The sequence below is a fragment of the Nestor notabilis genome, unplaced genomic scaffold, assembly GCF_000696875.1.
Source record: "Nestor notabilis isolate BGI_N333 unplaced genomic scaffold, ASM69687v1 scaffold11202, whole genome shotgun sequence".
Lineage (NCBI taxonomy): Eukaryota > Metazoa > Chordata > Aves > Psittaciformes > Psittacidae > Nestor > Nestor notabilis.
Window position 1 is genome coordinate 34,920 of NW_009917011.1, and position 22,485 is coordinate 57,404.

Genomic DNA, 22,485 nt, shown 5'->3' on the forward strand with positions numbered 1-22,485 from the left:
CTTTTTTTTTTCCCCCCAGCTTCCTGAGATGTTGGATTTCATTGACCTATTCTCTTTGGTAGCCATCTCCATGAGAATTAATGTTGCATTTTCGCTAACATTTTAGTTTCCAATCTTATTTTAATTATTGTTCAGAGAGCAGTCTGCCTCCTCCTTAGTGATGCATAGCCCATTTGCTTTTCAATTTTCAAGGTTAAGAAAAGAACTGTAGCAACTGAACCATTCAACCCCTTCTCACCATGGCTTTCTGAGCTTCAGTATGGTCCCTCTAGTCCTAAAACATACTGCTTTTCAGGACAGTTTCCAAATCATAGGGGTGCTGGAGAGTACTTCCCACAAAATTGTCATGGCTAGCTTTGTTCAAATGCAGTTACTAGTAACCTTTGGTTCTGTAAGCAAGGCAGATAAATATGATTCTTCTCACTGCATGAGTTTGAATGTTTAGTTGGCTTTGTGTTCAGGTTGAATTAGAAGTATATTGGATAGGTCAACTGTTAGAAGGACTCAGGCTTCTGTGTCAGGGTCCATAGTGTTAAAGCATTGCCTGGGATACAAATAAGGGTATAGAAAGGTTGGGGATTTTTTTGTTTGGGTTTTTTGCAGCAACACAAGCAACAACTAGAAACACATGATAGTATTCTAGTTTGAAGATTGCTTGTTTCTTGGAAATTATTTGGCTAGAAATGGCTGTATCCAGTGTTACCGCTTGTCAATATGGGTTAATCAGCTCCTTGAGGTAGCATCTGGTAGTCCAGAGCAGCCCTATTAGTTTGCTGCTAGATGATAGAGCTGACAGCTCCTACCCTTGGTATTGGAGAACTTCAGTCTGCAGTTGTAAGTGGTACACCTGCTGTAGGCGACCAAGATATCTAAAATCCATACAACCCCAGTTGAGTGAAAGCATTGTGTTACAGCTTTCTGAGAAAGACATGAGCATGCTGGAAGAGAGAATAAAGCGCTCAGCCAAGAGACCATCTGCTGCTCCAGTGAGACAGGCAGAGGAGAAACCTCAGCGTGCTCAAAACATCAGCACTAATGCCAGCATGCTGCGGAAGGGACCAGCTGAGGACATGTCCTCCAAACTCAAGTATGTAATGATACATTATGGTCTGCAGCCTGCATAGTGTGTGTGCTAATATCATGTCTGGCGATGTCCTTTCAGTTCTTGTGTCATCATCTTTGCATGTTGTGGAAATTGGCCAAATAATATAAAACAGAATGTCTGAATTTTTTTTGTCTTGTCTGTCTTGAAATCTTTCTAAATGGTCTTGTGCCTTTTTTCACTGCTTCTCCATGGACAGAATTATGTATCGCACTTATAGGATGTAAGTACTGCCCACTAACTCCTTAGTAGCAAGGCTCTTCTATCATTCCATTTCTATCCTAGTCATCCCTTCCTGAGCGTGACAGGTTTACAATGGCCAGTTCTACATTATTTACAGGTCTCTGACTTAAAAGAAACAGAAACTATGAGTTTCTGCCAAGGTGACTGTAGATAGAACTGCAGGCAGATGTGGCACTTCCATGTTAAGCAACTGTTTAGGAATATTGTGAGGACTTGCTATGCTACATTAAACTTGGTGTTGATTGGACCCTGTTTTTAAATTCTTAGGGCGGACATGCAGGACATAACTTGAGTGAGCATGTGTGAATTGTAGAGCCTGGGGCAACAGCACCAGAAACAAATAGCTCAAACTGTGTTCCTTGCCACCTGCTCACTGTCCTGGAATAAAAATCTCTGTTGAGAACTATGTGTTAGAATATTTCCTTGAGGAAAATCTAATACACAGCACAAGTGGGCCACTGGAAGTCCCAAGTTCAGATGAGCTTGCAAGGTTGCATATGCATCCTATTCATCATTTAATAAAGAAAAAGAAAAGCCACTTACGAGCACTATATTCCATTGATACTACTTTAGACTGTGCTAGGTATGTCTCAAAATGAACCAGTGCACACCTATCACAGAGGCAGGGGGTCTTGTGATGGGTTATAAGAGAAACTATGGGAAGGCCAGTAACTAGCAGTTGCTCATCTGGCCTACAAAACCTGGTTTTACTAATGGTTAGGGGAAAGGCAAAGGGGGCTATTTAGAGGGTTTGAATGAAATCAGAAGTTCAAAATCTGTGCTATTCTGAGGGCTTTAGGGCTAACAGGGATGCTAGTGCTCTTGCCTCTTGTGTATGTATAATAAACACCTCTCTCCTGGTTTCTATAGCCAAAATCGCAACATGGGCGGTCATTCGGAGACAGCACATACGGTTCCACGGGAGTTTCAGCTGGATCTTGATGAGATTGAAAATGACAATGGTACTGTCAGATGTGAGATGCCAGCACTTGTACAGCACAAACTAGATGACATCTTTGAGCCAGTCTTGATTCCTGAGCCGAAGTAAGTCTTGTTTGAGCTCTGCTTATGCATTTTTATAGTAAAAGTATCAAGTTTGTAAATGCATCATCAGTGTCTTTACAGTAGTGCAGTCAACATGTTAAAAGACATGCAAAGAAAGGGAAATCCTTTTCCCTTGTCTCTAAACCAACATTGAAATACAGCAGTTCAATGTAAATTAGACCTATCCCTCCAAAGAGTAACAAACCCTGTTTTCTTCAACTGTTTAGAATCCGGGCTGTATCCCCACACTTTGATGACATGCACAGTAACACAGCTTCTACTATCAACTTTGTCATTTCCCAAGTAGCTAGTGGTGATATAAATACAAGCATCCAGGCTCTGGCACAGGTAAGTGAAGTAAAATAGCAACTGATCACACTGTACTAAACTAATTGTCTGCGAGAGTGATGAGTTGCACTGTGGTGGAGCAATCATGTCGGGTGACATGGACTCTGCTCAGAACCTCCCTGATGACAAAACTAAGTGCACAGGGGCCATCTGACTCGCTTTAGCAATAGAAATTCCACTTGGATGATGTAGAATAGACTGTTTAACAAAAAAGCATTAAGAAAAGTGAAAAAGCCAGTTAATCCAGTGAGACTTAACTATTAAATGTTAACTTGTCTTAGGGATCCTGAGCAAAAGAACTGTCTTGCCTCAGAGCTTTTACATGTTTCTAGGATGGCTTTAACTTCTTAGGTGTATTTTATCCAGAAGACTTCATAAAGATGTTAATTCCAGAATTCATAATGCATCACTTTGTTTTCATTGGTGTACAAAATAGAATTGGAATTCTCTAAAAGGTCAATAATTGATTGTAATGGAATTAGCAAGTCTGGCTAGTAATAAATATCAGGTGAAGGCTTAAATACAAGTGCCCTGGCAAATGGATTGTTCATGGCAAGACCTTTTCTATAGGAAAGTTTTGGAATTGTAGTTATTTTGCACTGTTTGCATTCTGTTGACTTGGGTGATTTGTTTTTAAATCTTAGATTGATGAGGTTCTCAGACAGGAAGACAAAGCAGAAGCAATGTCTGGCCACATTGACCAATTCCTAATAGCTACTTTTATGCAGCTTCGGCTAATCTACAACACGCACATGGCAGATGAGAAGCTGGACAAAGATGAGATAGTCAAACTTTACAGCTGTATTATTGGGAGCATGATCTCGGTAAGGCTTTGACCTAAAAGTTAAGGTGAAGAGCAAATAATTTCTGTGCAGAGGTTGTAGAATGGAATGTCTGTTGTGTACCTAGGTTAGCTTACTATTGAGTCTTATTTATAAAGGTTTCTTCCTAATTGTCTGCTCACCAATGCGCCTTTTGGGGGAGGGAGTGGGGAATGGGAAATCAGGGAAGGGAAGAAGGTCTATTTCCTTATACAGAATACAGCCACTCTAACACTTACTATTAAGCTCTGGTTTAATATTCAGAGTTGGTGGTCTATATATTTCAGAAGTCATTTGGTAGAAATAACTTTCTTCCTAGTTGCATTTTTATTGTTGGGGGTGGGATAAAGGGGATGTCAAATGATTTGATAGTGTATTCTAGAGGAATTGCTATATTAAAGCATTGTGTGCAGGGAAAACTCCTAATATTGTCTTCAATTTGTAGTTATTTCAGATCGAGAGTCTGGCTCGAGAGGCCTCCACTGGTGTGCTGAAGGATCTAATGCATGGTCTTATTACACTAATGCTGGATTCTCGGCTTGAAGACCTTGAGGAGGGTGAGCAGGTCATCCGATCAGTCAACCTGCTGGTAGTGAAAGTTCTGGAAAAGTCTGACCAGACCAACATCTTAAGGTATATAATTGTTACTGCTTCTCTTCACCCATTCTTGTGTGCTCCTTGAATGGAGAAGTATTTATTAGTCATACTGTAGGCAAAGAATGATGCCTAGAATAGTTCAGCTGGTTAAGGAAGAATTATCACTAATAGTCAGTGGTGATCAGAATATGACTGTACAATCTGCACAACTGGAGGCAGTGTAAATGAACTAGCTTGGTTTGATTCTATATGCTTTGTAATTCAGCTGGCTGCCTCTCTAACTCTTTTAACACTCTAGAAAGATAGAACTGTTACACACCATGACATAAACTGCTGGACTAACCTTTACCTGTGGTGTGGTCTTCTGTGGGGGGTTGGCATCTTTTTTGTGTGTAGCACTTTTCCCTTGTAACTTCTATAAATTTATTCCTTCCAGTGCTCTGCTTGTTTTGCTCCAAGACAGCCTGCTAGCAACAGCCAGCTCTCCTAAGTTTTCAGAACTTGTCATGAAGGTGAGCCTGTAGTGGAGGTTTTGAATTAGTTGGTTTATCTGAATCTTGGCTGAAAGAACAGATGTATTTAAAATAGCTAAACATTTAGATACAATGGAATATTTCTTAAGTATTATAACCTTATAATTAGATGTTGGATATAGTGATGTCATGTATGCCAGGAGGGAGCTTAACACCTGCTAATAGTTTACAGAAGCTCATGTGTACTAATACAAACTCTGTACAGAGGTATGCGGTCACCTGCTGGGCTTTTTTGCTTAAGCACAGCATTGTACTGTGGATTCAAACAGTCCCAGGCTGGAGCTGGCTTGTATTTTGGCTGGCTTTGTATTTCTCTAAAGATAGGCAGAAAAACATGCAAATGTCTTGCATTCAAGGCATGGGTGTGATCTTGTTTTATAATACAACATCCTGTTGTAACTGGCTTTTTTAGAGACAACTTAGGTGTTCTTAGTAAGGTTAGGCCTAAAGAACAAATGCTTGTGACTATACAAAGCATATATGCATATTATCTAATTTCTTCATGCAAAACATTCAGTCTCCATATACTGATAGAGAAGTCAGCACTACTTTTATGCATCAGCTCTGAAGAAGGATTTGGATACATCCAGCTAGTTACAAAGAGAAAGTATGTACCAATACAAATGTAACTTAAGCAGGCAGACATAGTATGTGTCTGAATGTGATAGCAGAGTGAAATGGCTCAAAGATAGCTTTGTAGAATCTCTTCTTTATGTAGTTAAATGCTTCTTCCTTGAGTTCTCTCGCTTTAAGTCACTCTCCTGTTCCAGTGTCTGTGGAGAATGGTGCGTCTGCTTCCGGAAACTATTAACAGTATCAATCTGGATCGGATTTTACTGGATATCCACATCTTCATGAAAGTCTTTCCCAAAGAGAAGCTGAAGCAATGTAAGAGTGAGTTTCCTATAAGAACACTGAAGACTCTGCTTCACACCCTGTGCAAGTTAAAAGGGCCCAAGGTCAGAGCAGTCACTAGTCTGTCTACTTTTGAACTGGATGTTCATGCAGTCTCTAAAGGTTTTCCTTCTGTTCTTTCTTAATCCCTTCTTTCTCCTTTTAGATCTTAGATCATTTAACAATGATAGACAACAAAAATGAGTCTGAGCTGGAGGCTCACCTCTGTAGAGTAGTGAAACACTCCATGGACCAGAGTGGAAGCAAAGCTGATAAGGATACAGAAAAGGGAGCTTCTCGCACAGTAAGTAATGTAAATGTGTTGGTAGGGAGAGGGAATGTAAGGCAATTCAAGGCTTAATTTTGTGATTATGGAATATGAACTAGTAATTACCTTTCTGACATCCAACTAATGCTGGAAATGCTCTTCTAGTTTCACTTTTATTTATGGCTGCTTTGGCAACTTGCAGTGTGTTTCTGTTATTACCTGAATATTCTATGCATATCCCAGGATGAAGTGCTTTCCAGGATGTTCAGGTGTGCAGCATAGGTTTTATGATGCCTGATACTGCATTTGGTTAACTTTAAGTAAGTCATACCCAAACAGGCTTTAAACACTGACTTTTCAGGAGTCCCACGACTTGATGATGTCCTTACTCTCATTCTGTGTAAACAGTGGCTATGTGAAACTCTTAACTGCTTCAAGGTTTTCTTCATCTTGGAAGCTATGTATCCCTGTATCCAGCTAGCAGGTCTGAGGGCGTTCTGGGTTTGTCTTACTTCCTCTCATTTTATTCACTTTGTTTTTAAAGTGTCCTTTTATTTCTTAGGAGGAAAAGGCTTCAAAGGCCAAAGTTAATGATATTTTGGCAGAAATATTTAAGAAGATTGGCTCCAAGGAGAACACTAAGGAGGTAAGTGCTCCCTTCCTGCAAGGCAGAGAGTATTATACATTATAATGGTGTATGCAGCAGTTGTAGTAATGCACAGGAACTCTCCCCTCCCAGGGTCTGGCAGAGCTGTATGAATACAAAAAGAAATATTCTGATGCAGACATTGAGCCCTTCCTGAAAAACTCCTCCCAGTTCTTCCAGAGCTACGTGGAAAGAGGCCTCCGGCTGATAGAGACGGAACGGGAGGGGAAAGGGCGAATTGCTGCTTCTACAGGTATGTGCTGTAACAGAACTGATGGATCTGTGAGAAGCAGAGATAGGAGGGCAGTTATGTCTCTGGTAGAAACTAATATTTGCAGATGTTCATGGATTTCCAAAGTGTTGTGTTTTCTTGGCACTTGTGTTGCCTCCTGAGGCACCATTTGCAGGGACTGTGCATTCTTTGCTTACAAAAAAAGATCTTAAGCCATTGTCAGTTAATGTCGGAAACATCTGAAAGGTTGGTAAACAAGTGGCTCTAATTCACATCCTGTAATGTGGGTTGAACATTAACCTATGCTTCATGTGTCTGATATCAAGAATTGTTTCTGTCAAATACACAGCTGGTTTATAACAGCAGCAGCTCTTGGGTTCTCCTCTTACATTTTGGTTACTTAAAAGGGACAGGAGTGGTTTTGATTGTGGTGTTTGCCATAGAATTAAAGTTTAGTTCAAATTACTTGAACTGTTTCACTAACCTGCCTTTGTGAATGACCTATTTCCAATAGATCAGCTTTTTAATTGGATAAATTACTGTAAACCACTTAGTTTGTTAATGAGTCTTTTCACTGCAGATAAGCACAAATGAGTATTTAATGCAGTATTAGGGAGTGAATGTGACAAATGATTAGCTGACAGTAAAAACTGATAGTCTGGCAAAACTACCTTGTAACTTTCATTTCTTTCACATTCCAGTGTTCTGTGAGACTTTAGCCTTTTCTCTTACTACTCTTCATTCTCCTCTCCCTTTATTGTAAATTACTATGATGTAAGTTTCTTTTAGAACCTCCTAAACATGTTTGACCAGACAGGACAGAAAAGTCCTTCATCCCAAGAATCTGTACAACAAAGAAATGTTAGCTCAACAGTTAGATTTCAAAACAGAATTTGTGCCCCAATTTTATCTATCTTCTCCCTACCTTACTATAATAGTTTGATGTAAAAAAGGATTATTGTTCCATCTTGCAACTGTGCTTTATTTAGACTAAAGTATAAATGCTTAACCTTAATTCTCCTTTTTAAGTACCCTTGCAGTAAACAGGTGAAAAGAAATCCCTGTCCATACTAAGTCTTGGAACTTGCTGTCCATTTTGCAATGGAAAGGTTTTCTCATAATGTAAAATCCTTTCCTAATTTTTTTGTAGGGAAGCTTTAAAAACCTTGCTAAATGCCTTCCAGGAATCACTATTTCAGATTGAACTGGAAGAAGCAGCAGCTTTAAGTTACCTGAATGAGAGGTAAAGAGGGGTTAGAATCAGTGGTGAGGACTGCCTAGAAGTACTGCTAAACTTAGAAAAAGATAGACTCCAAATATTTCCCATCCTGCCCATTGCTGAGTTCTCTCTGTCAGACATCATGGTTACTGCTGCTCCACATCAATATCTTCCTTTCCCTCCCAGTGTCTATCTACTTCAGCTGCCAGTCTCAGCACTACTTCTGGAGCTGCTCTGCTGCTGCTTCTTCAATGTCTCAGTTTCTTTTCCTGATTTTCAGTTGTTACTCTTGCAAGGAAATGAAAGGGTGCATATGCCTATACTAGGAACTGCAAATAGCTTGTTAGTTTATAGGTGGGTTGATTGTTCATCCATTGCATGTTATTTCAAGGAACTGACCAAGAGGTTTACACTTGTTTGTTTTTAATCTTCCTTTTTTTTTTTTTTTTTTCTTTCTTTCCTTCCTCTTCCACTCATCCTCCAGGAATTTCCTCTCAGATGGAAGGAACGTGTGTTCCTGCTTCTACCCACACTGTATCTTCATCTATAGGAAACTCAAATGGGGAGGAAGTGGGGCCTTCAGTTTACTTGGAAAGATTAAAAATCCTCAGGCAGCGTTGTGGCCTTGACAATGCAAAGGTATTGTACCTGTCAACTCTTGTAAATCCCCAGGGAGGCACTTCATTTCTGCTTTTTTGTTTTAAGAATTCAGATGATTGCTTTTTCTGTGCCAAAGGCAGATTCCAATCAGAATCAGTGATCCTGAATTACAATGCATGTCCTAGCTATTCGCTGCATGGCACAAGCCCAGTATAAATGGCTTTAAACTCATTGCATGGCCAAGTAGGTTTATGTTGCAGTTCACTCTGCAGCACTAGTGTACGTGCAGGTTGTTTCTGCAGCCTTGTAGTTTGGTATCTTCCATTGCCGTGTAGTTGAGTCTCAGAAAGGTTTAACGAAACTACTGCTCTCTAAAGATTACCATATATTGACCTCTGTTTGAGCTGAATTATGTGGCAATTTTGTGTCTTTCTGCTCTGAAACAACCATAAGAGCTGAACAAAGACTTTGAATTAAGTTTTATATATTTTGAGTGCATGGATACTGAAGCACAGAAATACTGAATGAGTTTGGTATTGGAAATCTGTGGGCCAAAATTTGTAACAGCTTAGTGATCTATGTGTTAGGAATCTAGTGCCAACTGCTGAAGCTTGCACTTAGCTACATGAGAGGTGGTGTTCACCCTAGGAACAGTCATCCAGGCACATCACTCTTACAGCCTTTAACACAAACTTGCATATCAGCTCCCCTCTGAGGAGACATGTTTCCTAGATGATAGTAATAAGGTCTTTAACACAGATGGAGGTATCAATTGGTAAAAGAACAGTGATTTAGATGACATTAGGAAAAGATTCTTTTCTGTGAGGGTGCTGAGGCGCTGGCACAGGCCGCCCAGAGAAGCTGTGGCTGCTCCATCCCTGGCAGTGTTCAAGGAATAAGCTGGATGAGGCTTGGAGCAACCTGGTTTAGTGGAAGGGGTTCCTGCCTGTGGCACGGAGGATTGGAACTAGATGAGCTTTTAAGGTCTGTTCCAGCCCAAACCATTCTATGAATTGACAGTTTACATCTTTGGCAGAGTGGATGTTGGCAACCATTCCAAGCTTCCTTTTCTCAAGTTCTTCCAGAAAACTCATTGCCTGTTGATGCTGTACATGGGCACGGACTTTCCTCTTGCCTCTTCAGGCTGTTCAGGACTGCAGCAGGCCATCCCAGTAAAACACTAGTCTGCTGTGAATTTTTGATCTTTACAGACCGTAGCTCCTCTGTCCCTACTGACATCAAGCTACACATAAGCTACTTGAATGATAGGAATTGAGCATTATAGCTTTGTGCATGGTTCTGACTTTAGCAACTGACTTTATCAGTCTAGCTCGCCCGTGTTGTATTCCTCCTTCCCTTTCCTCTGTTTTTAGTATGAAGATGAAAAGACATTGAGCATGGTTAGTACTTCTTACATGGCTTTTGTCACTATCTTAACACTTCGCTTTTCTCCCCCTACAGCAGGAAGACAGACCACCTCTGACGTCTCTGCTCTCTAAACCAGCACTCCCTACAGTTGCATCCTCTACAGATATGCTTCACAGTAAGCTCTCCCAGCTCCGTGAGTCACGGGAGCAGTACCAACATCTGGACCTGGACTCCAATCAGACTCATTCCTCTGGCATTGGCACTACCCTGGCTTCACCCTCTTCTGCAGCAGCTAATATTGACGACTTGAAAAAAAGATTGGAGAGAATAAAAAGCAGTCGCAAATAAAGATGCAAGAGACACAGCATCACTGTTGCTTGGGCTGTCTTCAGCTTTAGTTTACTAAACTAGAAGTCTTCATAGTTAAATGGCCTCATTTAGGCCTAATGTATACAAACTGGTTTATGTATAATACCGTGGATTTTGGGGGTTGAGTCATTGTGGCACAAGTATTTGTACATACTCTGCTTCTGAGTGAGCATCTCTTTGACAATAGAAGGCTGTCTGTGTATTAGTTTTAGTGTACAGACCTGTAAACAACCATATTCTTGCTCAGACTAGTTTTCTCATAACTTGGTTTTTTTATTTGTACAATTGTCTTTAAGATCTTTTCCTAGTTCTTAACTCTTAGAAGATCTTTAGTGATTTCACTTTTAATTTTGTGAATTCTTCTCCATGTAATCTTTGAACTGTTGGTTCTGTATGGACACACGGCATGAAGTAACTAATTTAAGTGTCTTTTGTAAATAAAGTTTGCATTAACTATACCAGCCTCTGTAGGAACAGCAGTGACTGCTGGTTAGAGAAGTCACTCTCTATTCCTGAATGTTGTGACCGGGCATCAAGAAACTGAGCTAAGTATTCTTGACATGAACCTCGGGGTTTGGATATATTATAAGGAAGATGAGTGAATATATACTATCAGTAGGTGCAATCCTGAAACTTTGCACTCTTTCTTCTATAAGCAGTAGTGCATTTTTCATATAGTTTTGTTTGGAATATGTTTCTGTAACTTGGGGGTAAGTTGAGAATATTTGCTTAAATTGCTTATTTTAAATTACCTAGTCCTTGTGATGCCTTTACCCAGGTTAAGCATATCCCCTCTGTATACAAAAGCTTTCCTTGAGGGAGCCTGCTGCTGTTGATATGGAATAGATTAACAGGGATGTACAGCCAGTAGACTCATGTATCCTGAACTCATTTGGTTAAGCAGTCTTCCTCATGCAGGTAGACCTCACCCCCACATCCTTTTTGCTCTTAAACATCTGATGAAAGCAGACTCTACTATTTGGTGTAACTAAGACACCTGGTAGTTCTAGTCTGCAAAAGCTATAACCACTGTTTCTTTTGTAGTCTTCTGATTAGCCTATTTCAGAAGCTACAAGTATGAAGGCATATCCTCTGTAGCCTTTCTAGTCCTTTCATTCATTTTTTCACCTTATTACTGCACTTCCATGAGAGAGCTGGCTGTGAAGCATAAATTGCACATCTGTTCCATAGTTAGGACAAAGTTATTGAGTTGGACAGGCAGGCTTAAAATAGCACACTTCTAGATTTTAATCTGTTCCATGCAACTGCTGCTTTCGTTGTTTGCTCTGTGGACCAGCAGTCTCTGCATCAGGGCTGTTACTCAAGCTGTCTTGCCTGATTACAGTGAAAATGTGGCTTTAAAGTAGTACCTGTACAACAGATCTATGCCAGAGCTTCTGCAAACGGCTGAAGTCTTCCTCTTACAGGACCCCTTGGCTGGGGTTGCAGTTGCTGTAATACTGCTTGGTGCTTGTGGTGAGTTTGTACACTGCAGTAGCAGGTGACTTGCAAGTGTTCTCCATCCTGTGTTAATTGATGTGATGCCATTCATTGCTCCACCACCTTGGTTTAGTAGTCCCAGTCTCCTTTCCTAACCTGAAGTGGGCATGCACTTTTCTTGTGGAACTGTATGACAAGTGGAGGTTTGGGCCTTAGTGGTAAGTGCTGAGGTTTTGTGCACTTAACTTGGGGCTGTTTGTGAATAGTTTGTGTTGGCTGACACTAGAGTTACTGCCACTACCTCTCAATTACTAGCTGCTTTTTGAAACTTACTGAGATTTAATCCATATGTTCCTTTACCATGTCCAGCAGACATTCTGAAGAGCTGTTTGTTAATTAGCTCAGGATGTTAAAACAGCAATGCCTGCAAACCTGCGTACAACTATCTTAAATTTGAAGCTGAATTGGAAGGGAAATACAGGAATAATTGAGAAGCAGAAGATACAGTTGCTTATATGAATGAGTTTTTGCCCTGTTGTCTCTGTAGTGTTTGGTTGGACTCAATATCCTGGGAGTTCTGAACTAAAACTTGTGCACATCAATTAATAAAGCCTAATCTTTAGCCCAGACAATATTTAAATAACATTAAACTGAATTTTAAAAATGATTCCTCTGTATTGTTTGTAACAAGTCAGCATTATAGTGACTTACTCCAGAAGCTATATGGTCCTGCTTGCCCTCTTAGATCCTCAGTTTCTCACAGATGATTAGGTAGCAGTGAAAGGGTGAGGCTAAACATGTAAACGTTAGAAGGGATAAACATTTTCGGTGCCCGATGCCTGTGGCTGTCAATGATTTACACAGTTGTGGAGCTGGAGCTCTTGAGGTTTCTTTCTTCAGGTATATTTGAGAAGTTGTTTTTATGGTTGCTTTGGGCAATCAAATTGGGTTGTGTTCAGGTTGGTTCCTAAATGAGCCATCTTCAGGGATGTGGCCGGATAGTAACTGCTCAATAACTTCATTTATATCCAACTGATTTCTGATGGTTACCTCTCACTTCTTAAACACAGTCACTCTGTTGCTTAATACACTTTAATATGAAGCACAACTAAGTTCTGCTGTTGCCTGTTTCTGTGACTTTATGGCACTGTGAATGAGGTCAGGAATACGGTGTCATAGGGAGCAAGGGGAGTTTCCAAATCTCATCATTACTTTAAGAGAAAATTGGGCTGAACAAATTGGCTAGTCAAAAATACGTATTTACTGCTGGGTCCTCAGTGCCACGAGTTGCTGCTAACGAGAAGTTAGTGAAAGAGCTAAAGATTTTGGGGGAGTGATCCCTCAACAGGCTTTAGAAGGCAACCAAATGAGTATAGTGCAGCTGCTTCACTGGAGGCCCTTGGACAGTGTGTATGAATTGTTTCCTTCTGAATCTTGCATTGCAGGTGGAAAATGCACTTTGAGGACCCAGCACCACCTGCCACGTAGAAAGTTACTGCCATACAGTATGGAAGTAATGGAGTGCCACCTAATGTATTCAAGCCCATGTTCCTCTGTAGGATAAGCCTCATACAGCTGGCATCTGTAAGTTCTGAAGATGCTATCCTTGGGAGCAGGGGTGCTGGTAATGTCTGTTATTGTAGTTGAGAACAAGGTCTGTCCTCAAAACAGGTTCTAATTGCTTTACTTCTGACACTGGTATTGGTGTTTTGTGTAATGCCACAGTTACCATAGGGTGATTATCACCGGTGCATTCCTGGCTCTACTTCTAGAACAGAAAATGAGTTGACTTGAAGGGGGGAAATGGACAGTGCTTGGGGGCACCATTGTGCTTACTGGGACTGGCTTAAGGCCGTCTGAGGTCTAAAATCTGCTGATAACAATAGCTGATGGGAGGGAGGAGGATTTGTTTGAAGCACAACTGGTAATCAGCAGTGCAATTGGTGCCATTCTTATTCTGTTGGTACTCCTGGCTACTGTGATGGTTTAGATTCAAGTGCAACTCAAATCAGCATAAACAAATGTAAGAAGATGGTTTTGAGAACTTTTTATTTTCAAGAGGGAATACTTTCCTTTTGAGCTGTAAGGATGTTACTGTTTTACTTCAGGATCTTCTATGCTTCTGTTGTAGGAAGTGGAGCATTGTAGGAAAACCAAGAGCAAGTGTAAGGTAATGCTTATTTTATCCCCCATGTTTTTCGATGGCTTTTCGCATCCACTTCTTCAGGCGGAATACGTGGGTATAAAATCCATATTTGCCATCTCGGTCACAGCCTTCTCCCCATGAAACTATTCCCACTTGGTACCAACGGTTGTCATCTGGATTCTAAAGCAAAGAGAAATGGGATTGGCACAAGGAGCAAGATACTTTGAGGTCTATGCCTTGTGTATGCCCCAGCCTGTTTAGTGATGGAAACTGGTTTGGAATGCTGACTGTCATCTACTAGACACCAGCTTGTTGGAGTAACTTTACTCTTAAACCTCTTAAGGAAGAATTGGTCATCACTTGTGTGTTTGCAGCTGATCTCTCTGTGCTGAGACCTTGAGCAGTTCAGAACTTCAGTACAGAAGTGGGGCTGGACTGCAGGGTACATCTCAGTTGCTCAGCTTGGGCATGAGGTGGCATTGCTTCAGGTACTCGAGCAGTCTCCAACTCTGCTGCTGCTTTTTAGACTATTGTAGAAGTTCAGAATAGCACAAACATACCTGTGTGTGTTTTATGAGCTTGAACTAGTTGAACATACCTTCATTACAAAAGGTCCCCCACTGTCCCCTTCACAGGCATCTCCTCTCCTTGTGTCTTCAGGACTGTAACCTACAGGCAGAAAGAATGTTGGACATTTGACTGCAGGGGAGTGGCTGGTGTTTGGCCATCTTTCTCTTGTCTTACAAGCTTCTGTGTGTGTAATATTCCATGTACCCTGTTCTTTTGTTGTATTTACTATGGAGACACATTGCCATCCTCACTTCCACCTTTGTGTCATTCTGCAGGCTCTACTCTTTCTCTTCCCCAACCGACTTCCTACAGCCTTGCTATGAAGAGGCAAGGGACTTCACTTTAATTCCTGATGAGCTAGATGCTATCTCTTCATTTTCCCACCACCTGTATCTCCCCTTTTCTGTAGTGTGCTATGTTTTATGAATGCTGTCTATCATGGAATTCTAGAATGGTTTGGGTTAAAAAGGACCTTAAAGCTCATATAGTTCCAACCCCCTGCCATGGGCAGAGACACCTTCCACTAGACCAGGTTGCTCAAAGCCCTGTCCAACCTGGTCTAGCAAAAGAAACCATAAGAACAGTGTATTGTTGGTAGGAAACTGGCTTCCATCCGAACTCAAGCAGTTGTGTTACTAGATACAAGCAGCACAAACTCAATCATTGCAAATTTGTGCAGGCCCTCTCAGTTCCTAAAAGCAAATGAAGAATACAGCAGAAAGTATTAAACTGGCACATAAATTCAGAGTCTCTTTGTATCTTGAATTCTGTGTTTACTTCTATTCCGTCTCCAAAAGAGTATAGTGCCCGAAGAGACTTAGGAAGGTACAGAGATTCACAAGTACAAAAAGCCTTCTGTATGAGGAAAGATTAAATCAATGCTGCTCAGCTTGGAAGAGAAAGGACAGCTGTAAAGGGTCCATTAAACAGTATATGATATAGAGAAGAAATACTCTTTCTTATGTGTAGATATGTACATCTTCAAATTTATTAGAAAGGAATTTAACAGAACATGAGGAATTAGGTTTTTCACACATGCCTAACTAATCCACTAGTATTATACATATATAATCTACTGTATCCAGTATTACTTACCTGCACAGAACATGTTGTCAGTGACTTTAACTTTGGTGGATGCCTTGCAGATATCCTGGCCTACAATGGGCACATTGAGCTGTTGCAGAACTGTGGGCAGGTTGCTCGGGCTGGTGGCCCATGTTTCTTTCAAGTTTCCCCAACCAGTTACTCGCCCTTTGTAACCTGCCAGCATCAGCCTGGGGAAGGAAATGTGAGTATAATCAAATGCATTGAGCAGCTTTCTCCTGCCTGGCTCTCTTGCTGCAAATAGCCTGAATAATGCATCTTTTTCTGTCTTTTTCTAAGGCCCAAAGGAAGACCTTTATTTTTAGGCCTGTGGGACAGTCTCCTCACCTCTGCACAACCTCTTTGGTAGGCAGGCAGACAGGATGGATGTAGTCACTGAAGATGATGGGTCTCTTCAAATGCATGAGTGCAATGTCTCGGTCCATGTTCTCTTTCCAGTTGTACTTGGGATGGATGATGATTTTATCCAATAGAGCAATCTTCTCTATATTCTTTTCATACCTGAAATAGTCATGAAGGGAAGAACTCACTGTACAGTAGCAACTGAGACTTCTGGGGTTCATGATACCCTCAGGTGCTTTGTATCCTCTGAGACAATTACACCAGAGCACCCCTCCAACCTTTGCATGCTTCTGCCCTCCCTTTCACTTTAACCTTTGGGATCAGCAAGAGCAGCAAATGGCAGCTCTGTTAGATCCCATTATTGACAGGCATGTCACATTGGCCATGTGTGTTTCCTTGGATACTGACTGATAGCCCAATCTCATTGTAGCTCATCAAGAGGAAAGCTAGATCACTCTCACTTCATCCAGGCTCTTACTTTGCTCTTACGTGCTTGCCAATCCGCACCAAGATGTCATTTGTAGTCAAGTTCTTGTCCCAGGGTGGATAGTAAAGACAATGAGCAGCAGTCAAAATCCAGCTGTCACTGATGAGGCTGGCACCACACAGCAGCTCTTGAGGACTCTTTTTGTAGAGCATCACCTGCCTGAGAGACAAGGAAGACTTAGCAGGACTACAGATGTGGCTGGCTGAATGTGTCTTAGTGTCATGCAGGAAGAGCACTGTGCTATACTGACAGAGAGAACTGCCAAGTGGCTCTAGCAAGTCTTCCCTGGACCAGCACGTTCAGTGGTGGGCCATTTACCCAATTTCCTTCACCCAGAGAGGTTTCTCATCCTCTCTGCTGCAGCAAAGCTGGAAAGAGGAAGAGCCGAGGATGAAACCCACCAGCACTATTGCTTTCCCAGATGGTTGCACACTTGGCTCAAGAGGAGAGCTTCTGTCCAGCTGGTTAGTAGTGCCCTATCAACCACTTGGAGAAGCTTTAAGTAGAAGCCATAATGCTTGCGTGCTGCCTAAGGTGGGAGAGCCCTTTTATTTCCCCCACTTGAAGGGAAGTAAGACACAATTCCCTACGGAAGAGTATGGCAAGATAATGCTTACCAAGGAGAGCTGCCAACTTCTGCATCATCCCCATGGACAACTCTGCCTCCAATGTAGGAGTCCAGCAGCTCCTTCTCACTTTTGTCCGTTACCTTTTTCTTCTCAAATAAAGGACGAGTGCCACAGTCTGGAAACAAAAACCCAGGTCACCAGGCTTTGTTCCTAACCCTGGTTCACAGTGGGGAACATTGTCTGCAGTCAGCATGCTAAGCTGGAAGAGCCTGGGCAGGAAGCACTTATTAGCTCCATGGTTGTACCTGGAGATTGACTTCTGAGGGTGCTTCAAGGAACTTGACAGCACTTGGCAAGCTGGTGTCCCTGAGGAACAGTGACTGCCCTGTGGGAAGAAGCTGCAGCCTTTCTACAAACTGTGATGCTGTATCTGGAGTTTTGGCTCACCTGCTTCTCCTGAACCGAAAGTTTTGTCATCAAAGAAGGTCTTGAACTCTTGAGGAAGGGTTGTGCGGCCAGAGATTCCCTCCAACTGCTCATACTCATCCTCTAGCGAGCTGTCTGAGAGAGACAGAAAGACCACCATGGTAAAAGGCCTAGTGCAGCTTCCATGATTACCAGCAATGTGAGTATTCCCTTTCACACACAGCAGGTCTGATGGAGGAGTGTTGTTTTAAAAACACTGCTGCTCCTAATGCTACTTGCCCACCATTGTGAACACCTGAGAGATGTAATGGCTCTGTGCATGTACAGCAGGTTAGTACGTGTGATACTTGGACACACAGGACTTCCCCATGGATGGTGCATTCCTTGTCTATGCCTCCCAGGCCAAGCACTTCACCCTAGTCACACATCCTGCTGTTGTTTGCCTGTGCCTACCCAAACCAATGCAGGCTTCTCACCGCAGTAGTGCAGGTCACAATATTCAAAGTTGGGTGGTTCATCTGTGACACACCAGACACCCTCATCATCTCCATCTGGGTTCCGACAGTAATTCTCCAGCAGCTTCACCTCTGGGTCAATGTGTTTTCCTTGGAGCACCTCTTTGGCTTTCTCAGAGTTCCACGGCAGGCACTTAGCTCCAGACACAGTGACTGAGAGGGTCCCAGTGTAATGCATCCCTTTCTCTTCTTCACAGGGCTCCACTGGGGCTGCTGGTGTGACCCGTGGAGTAAACTCAACTGTTGTCCTTTCCTCACCTGGGAAAACAGAGAGCTGTGATTTAAGCCAACACTTTGGACTCAGTACTTTTGGCAAATAGCACTGGAGTCCCTTTAGTCCATGGGGCATCCCTCTACTCTGCAGACATCTATTCATATAAGATCCTTCCCTCCTAACCCTCTCCCCTCGGCACATTTAGTGCCAGTCTCAGTGCCAGAGGGGGGTTTTCTGGGGTGTAGAGCTGAGACATACCACACACTGGGATGGGACATGCCTCCCGTTCCACTGTTGGGTCTCGGGTGTAGCACCATGGGCCTTTTGAGTGGTTGTCTGGGTTCCTGCAGTAGTTCTCAATGAGGTTGGGATTAATGGTGGCATTAAATCTGTGGGAAAAGGCTGGTTAGGGAAGGAAGGAAAGGAAGGAAGGAAGATGCATGCATGCATGCCCTGGAGCACCGTTTAGAGGGGTATGTGGGAGATGAACTTACTTTGGTATATGTGGATATTTGCTTGTCCATACTTGACATTCAATCCCTGACTTGGTGTAGCTGATTGTCCCCTTATAGTTGTGGCCCAGCCCAAAAGAGCAGTTACCTGTCAAAATCCCAGCAATGGATGTTGTTTGTCAAGGTCAGAGGTGCCATCCCATGAATCCCTTTAACTTCTGTTGCATGTCTGAGCCTGCACAGCACAGGCATTCCCTGCATGGGGTGGGAAAAGCATTGCCCTGAGGCTCTGTACTTTGCTTTAGCTGTGGGTGCAGGTCAGAGCCCTGCTGAGAGGTTGCCTTGGGGACTGGATCACAAGAAGGGTATCTACCTCATGCTGTTTGGTGAAATGGTTAGTGGGTACATAAAGAGGAAGAAAGGAATTGCAAGCTCCCCCCCTCTTCTTTCTCTTTCTAATCAGAGGCTTCACCAACATTAGATCATGGTATTTTCCTTACAAACTGCAAGAAGTAAGTTCTTGGCACTCACTGTACCTGGGAGCTGAGGTTTAACATGAGTTTCTTACCTTCTAGACAAGCATCCATCACTGCCCTGGACTGTCCCTGGCCCTGACATACTAGCAAAATGAGAAGAAACAAACACATTATATGGAAGGAATCCAAATGAGCATCATAGTTTGAATCAGTTCATCATCTGGGGACAAAACACAAGTGCTCTGTCCTGGGAAGTGAGCTTTTGCAAGGGGGTAGGGAGCCACCTCTCCAGGCTGGACAGTGCATCCTAAGGGATGGTGTAGCACCTGCAGGACTTGGAGGGACTCACCTTGGTAGTTTGACCAAAATGCCTCCTGCAGAAAGAAAAGAATAAAAAATCATGTATTTAAGTGTAGAGAGACACTTGCTGGTTTGCATGCCCCCATCGCCACACATGGAACGGACTAACCAAGCTCTGTGGATACCAGTTACTACAGAGTCCAACAAAACAATCTGATGTAAACCCACATTCCCACTCATCAGCCTCAACAATCAAGAGTATTTTGTTCCTAAAAAGACCAAAGATGCTGCAACCTTCATCAGCCTGCAGAGGAAGCAGAGCCTGGGCTCCAGTGCAGGAGTCCAAGGAGCTGAACCTAGAACTTGTGAGGCCACAGGCAGATCATATGTAGGTGTTGCTCAGCTCTTTGGAGATACATCTCTGCTGTGCAGCCTGGGGCTGGGTGCTGTAGAAATGCTTCACAGAGCTTGTACCTTGCTGGCTCAGGCTCCTGGTTATCTGTGTACTGTTGTAGTCTTGGGTGTGGAATTCAGCCTTGGGGGTAGGAGCAAATCCCAAAACGATGGAGAACAAATTTAGCAGTGAGTCTGGAAGCCAGAAACCAGGAAGGATGCTGCAAAAGCTTCAGCTCAAAGGAACTTAAGGCCCCTGCAGTTGGTGTTTGGTGGCTAAGCCAGCTCTTAGAGGAGCGTCTGGGACTGGGGCAGTTCAAATGCGTGTGGCACCATGTGCACCAGTGGAAGATGCAATTCGGGACTGATAACAAGACTCTATCACTTCGCGCTTAAATTAGAGAGGGAGGGAAAGGAACCTGAGTTTTGAGCTACATTCCCTGGAGTGGCTGCAGGAGGAAAACTCCCTTACAAAGCCTGAGCATTGCCTGGGGCCCCACACGTACCGTCTGAGCCGTGGACTCAAGGGCTTCAAAAGCCTCCTCGTAAGTGCAGGTCTCCTCCAGGCACTCCCGCTCCAGGCTCCCCTTGAGCATCTCCTCCAGAAAGCCCTTGTTGGCGCGTCGCGGGCGCTTGAGCACGGACAGAGCCTGCCCCTTTTCCAGGAAAACTACGGGGTCAGAACGCTGCCAGTCAAAGGGGTGCTCGCACCTGGAGGGGTCCCTTCGCCTCCCTCCCAGCTTCCACAACCCACACCCAGCTGATGTGCTGATCCCACAGCCCAGCCTCGCCAGCGCCACATGGAGATGAGGAGCCCTGTCAGGTCTGCACCTCATGATCAGAGTGGACTCTCTATGCTCCACTTGTCAGGGCTCGCGAGTGACAGGAATCCTCTGCTGTCCTCAGCAAAGCTGCTCTGCTCATTCACAGTTAGGTCGAGGCTTGTTTGCTTGGAGCCTGTTACTGCTCCCTGCCAGGCGCTGTGTTTTTGTCTTGCCAACCTCAGACCAATGCAATAGTCACAGCGTGGTTCCACCTTCGTGGTCAGAGACCCTAATTTGAGACCTGGAGACAGGTCTTCCCACAGACAGCAGTGGGTCAGAGAGGGCCTAACCTCATATTGAGAAAAGGTAGATGAATTTGAGGCACTGATAAGAGAAAAGCAGCAGTGAGCAGAAAGGCAGCATATTGCGTATGACCTGAAGTCTAGATAAGATAGAGCTGTGGAGGCAATGGGGAATTGCAGCCACCCGGGTTAACTGAGGAACCCTGGCCCAGAAAGGCCCATAGTTGTGTTGCACATGGTCCTGGACTGAGCCACATTCCCCTTCCCCACCATCTCCCAAGTGATCCACAACATCCACTGAGCTGCTGTCATCAGCCGCTGGATGCGCTGCATCCTCCCTGGCAGGAAAGCCCTGTGCTCCCTCCAATCTCAGCATCCTTTCACTCCCAACTTCAGCCTTTTACAAGGTCCTCCTGCCTTACCGAGAAAACCTGCTGCTGCCTTAACTCCTGGATAGAAATAACCCCATCCCTCTTTCTCCTGTCCCCCACTGGTACCGTCCTTGTCCCTGTGCCATTGTGTCTTACCTCCAGCCTGGCTCAGCGCGAGGTGCAGAAGGCTGGACAAGAGCAGGCCCCTCAGGGCGCTGGTTGTGTGGCGTGCCATGCTGCACAGCCCCGGCCGCAGGGGAATGCAAAGGGAGCAGGATAAGCGGAGTCACAGCCCCGCTGGGTTAATATTGAACCAGAATGAAGAAACAGGACTCCAGAGGTCGTGGTGTGTCAGGGACAGTGGGACTGAGGCTCCTCTTATCCCTCCTCTCTTGGCATCTCTTCCTCCTTTAGGGGCATCTTCATTTTCTTACGTAATTGGTGGAAGCCAAGTGAAATATCCCTGGATCCCCATAGGACCAAAATTAGCATCCCATTTCCTAACAGGGAAGATGGCACAAGGAGTGAGGGGACAGGCCTGTCCCAGGGCACAGGGAGGTCTCTGCCCCATCCAGAGCAGCTTGCTCCTCTTCCCTTGGAAGATGGAGCAGTTGGTACCATCGCAGGCTCAGGTCCCTGCTGCTGCCTCTTCTCAGAGCTGTACTCTGGTGTCCTCGCACGCAGCAAGACTTGGAGAGCTCCCGAGCCATTCCCAATCCTTCTGGCTTTAGCTGCAAGCCCAACCTCTCTTCCCCCGCAGTTGTCTTTTCTCCCTGCAGTTTAAATCTTGCCCCTCTCCACTGCCCGTGCCAAGGAGCAGAACTGGGGCGCCTGAGACAGCTCATGTGGAATTTTCCTCCCGCTAGGTCAGCGGTGCCATGGGCAGTGCAAACTTCCCACCGCGCTGCAATTCCCAGCGGAGTAGAGGAGGGCGAAGCAGCGTGAAGTCTGTGCTCCCACCCCAGTGGAACATACAGAAGTACATCCAAAAGGAAGCAAGCTCTGATGAGCACACCCAAAGCCAGCCAGGAAAACAGGGGCTTCCAGGAACAGGGAGGCAGGAATAGTTTGGATGCCAGGACATCAGCTAGTGAGTCTAGAACAGGCTACCAGAGCTGGAAAAGCTCTAGGAATTCCTGCATCAAGCAGGAAGTTGGCAGTGAGAAGCCACCAGGGTGGGGGGAGTCCCAGGGGCTGCCTCATGGCACCAAAGTGCTTTCTGCCAGCAGGGAGCATGTTTTGTGCTCTGCCTCTGTGCAGCAGATCCAGCTGTAATGTTTATCTCCATTGAAGGAGTGCAAATATTAGCATTAGGATGGCTGAGGAATGA

At 43.9% G+C, this 22,485-nt stretch overlaps 2 protein-coding genes across 3 annotated transcripts in view; one reads left to right on the plus strand and one right to left on the minus strand.

The window, feature by feature from the left end:
- Positions 1-10,742, plus strand: part of CKAP5 (cytoskeleton associated protein 5) — a 39,922-nt gene extending 29,180 nt beyond the window's left edge. Inside the window, exons 32-43 of one of the 2 annotated variants that reach the window (XM_010024878.1) lie at positions 915-1,087; positions 2,216-2,389; positions 2,617-2,737; positions 3,382-3,561; positions 4,004-4,191; positions 4,592-4,667; positions 5,459-5,647; positions 5,749-5,886; positions 6,413-6,496; positions 6,590-6,749; positions 8,432-8,586; positions 10,009-10,742. In XM_010024878.1, the coding sequence (XP_010023180.1) occupies positions 915-1,087; positions 2,216-2,389; positions 2,617-2,737; positions 3,382-3,561; positions 4,004-4,191; positions 4,592-4,667; positions 5,459-5,647; positions 5,749-5,886; positions 6,413-6,496; positions 6,590-6,749; positions 8,432-8,586; positions 10,009-10,263 (1,893 nt within the window). In that variant the 3' untranslated portion in view covers positions 10,264-10,742. The remainder of the gene's footprint in view (positions 1-914; positions 1,088-2,215; positions 2,390-2,616; positions 2,738-3,381; positions 3,562-4,003; positions 4,192-4,591; positions 4,668-5,458; positions 5,648-5,748; positions 5,887-6,412; positions 6,497-6,589; positions 6,750-8,431; positions 8,587-10,008) is intronic. The other variant, XM_010024879.1, reaches the window with a different exon arrangement.
- A 3,019-nt stretch (positions 10,743-13,761) lies between these two features.
- Positions 13,762-21,405, minus strand: F2 (coagulation factor II (thrombin)). Its single transcript, XM_010024880.1, has 14 exons — positions 21,312-21,405; positions 20,225-20,388; positions 19,375-19,399; positions 19,118-19,168; positions 18,592-18,697; positions 18,356-18,486; positions 17,845-18,141; positions 17,390-17,503; positions 16,991-17,117; positions 16,365-16,532; positions 15,872-16,045; positions 15,536-15,714; positions 14,469-14,539; positions 13,762-14,050 (listed from the first exon to the last, which is right to left on the minus strand). The coding sequence occupies exons 1-14, from the start codon at positions 21,388-21,390 to the stop codon at positions 13,907-13,909; spliced, it is 1,830 nt and encodes a 609-aa protein (XP_010023182.1). The 5' UTR covers positions 21,391-21,405; the 3' UTR covers positions 13,762-13,906.
- Positions 21,406-22,485: the final 1,080 nt, after the last annotated feature.

Coding starts and splice junctions, on each gene's coding strand:
- F2 (XM_010024880.1), bottom strand. CDS start 21,390: ATGGCACGCCACACAACCAGCGCCCTGAGGGGCCTGCTCTTGTCCAGC. Junction 20,389..21,311: donor CGCGCTGAGCCAGGCTGGAG/GTAAGACACAAT, acceptor CTGACCCCGTAG/TTTTCCTGGAAAAGGGGCAG. Junction 14,540..15,535: donor TGACAACATGTTCTGTGCAG/GTAAGTAATACT, acceptor TTCTGCCTGTAG/GTTACAGTCCTGAAGACACA.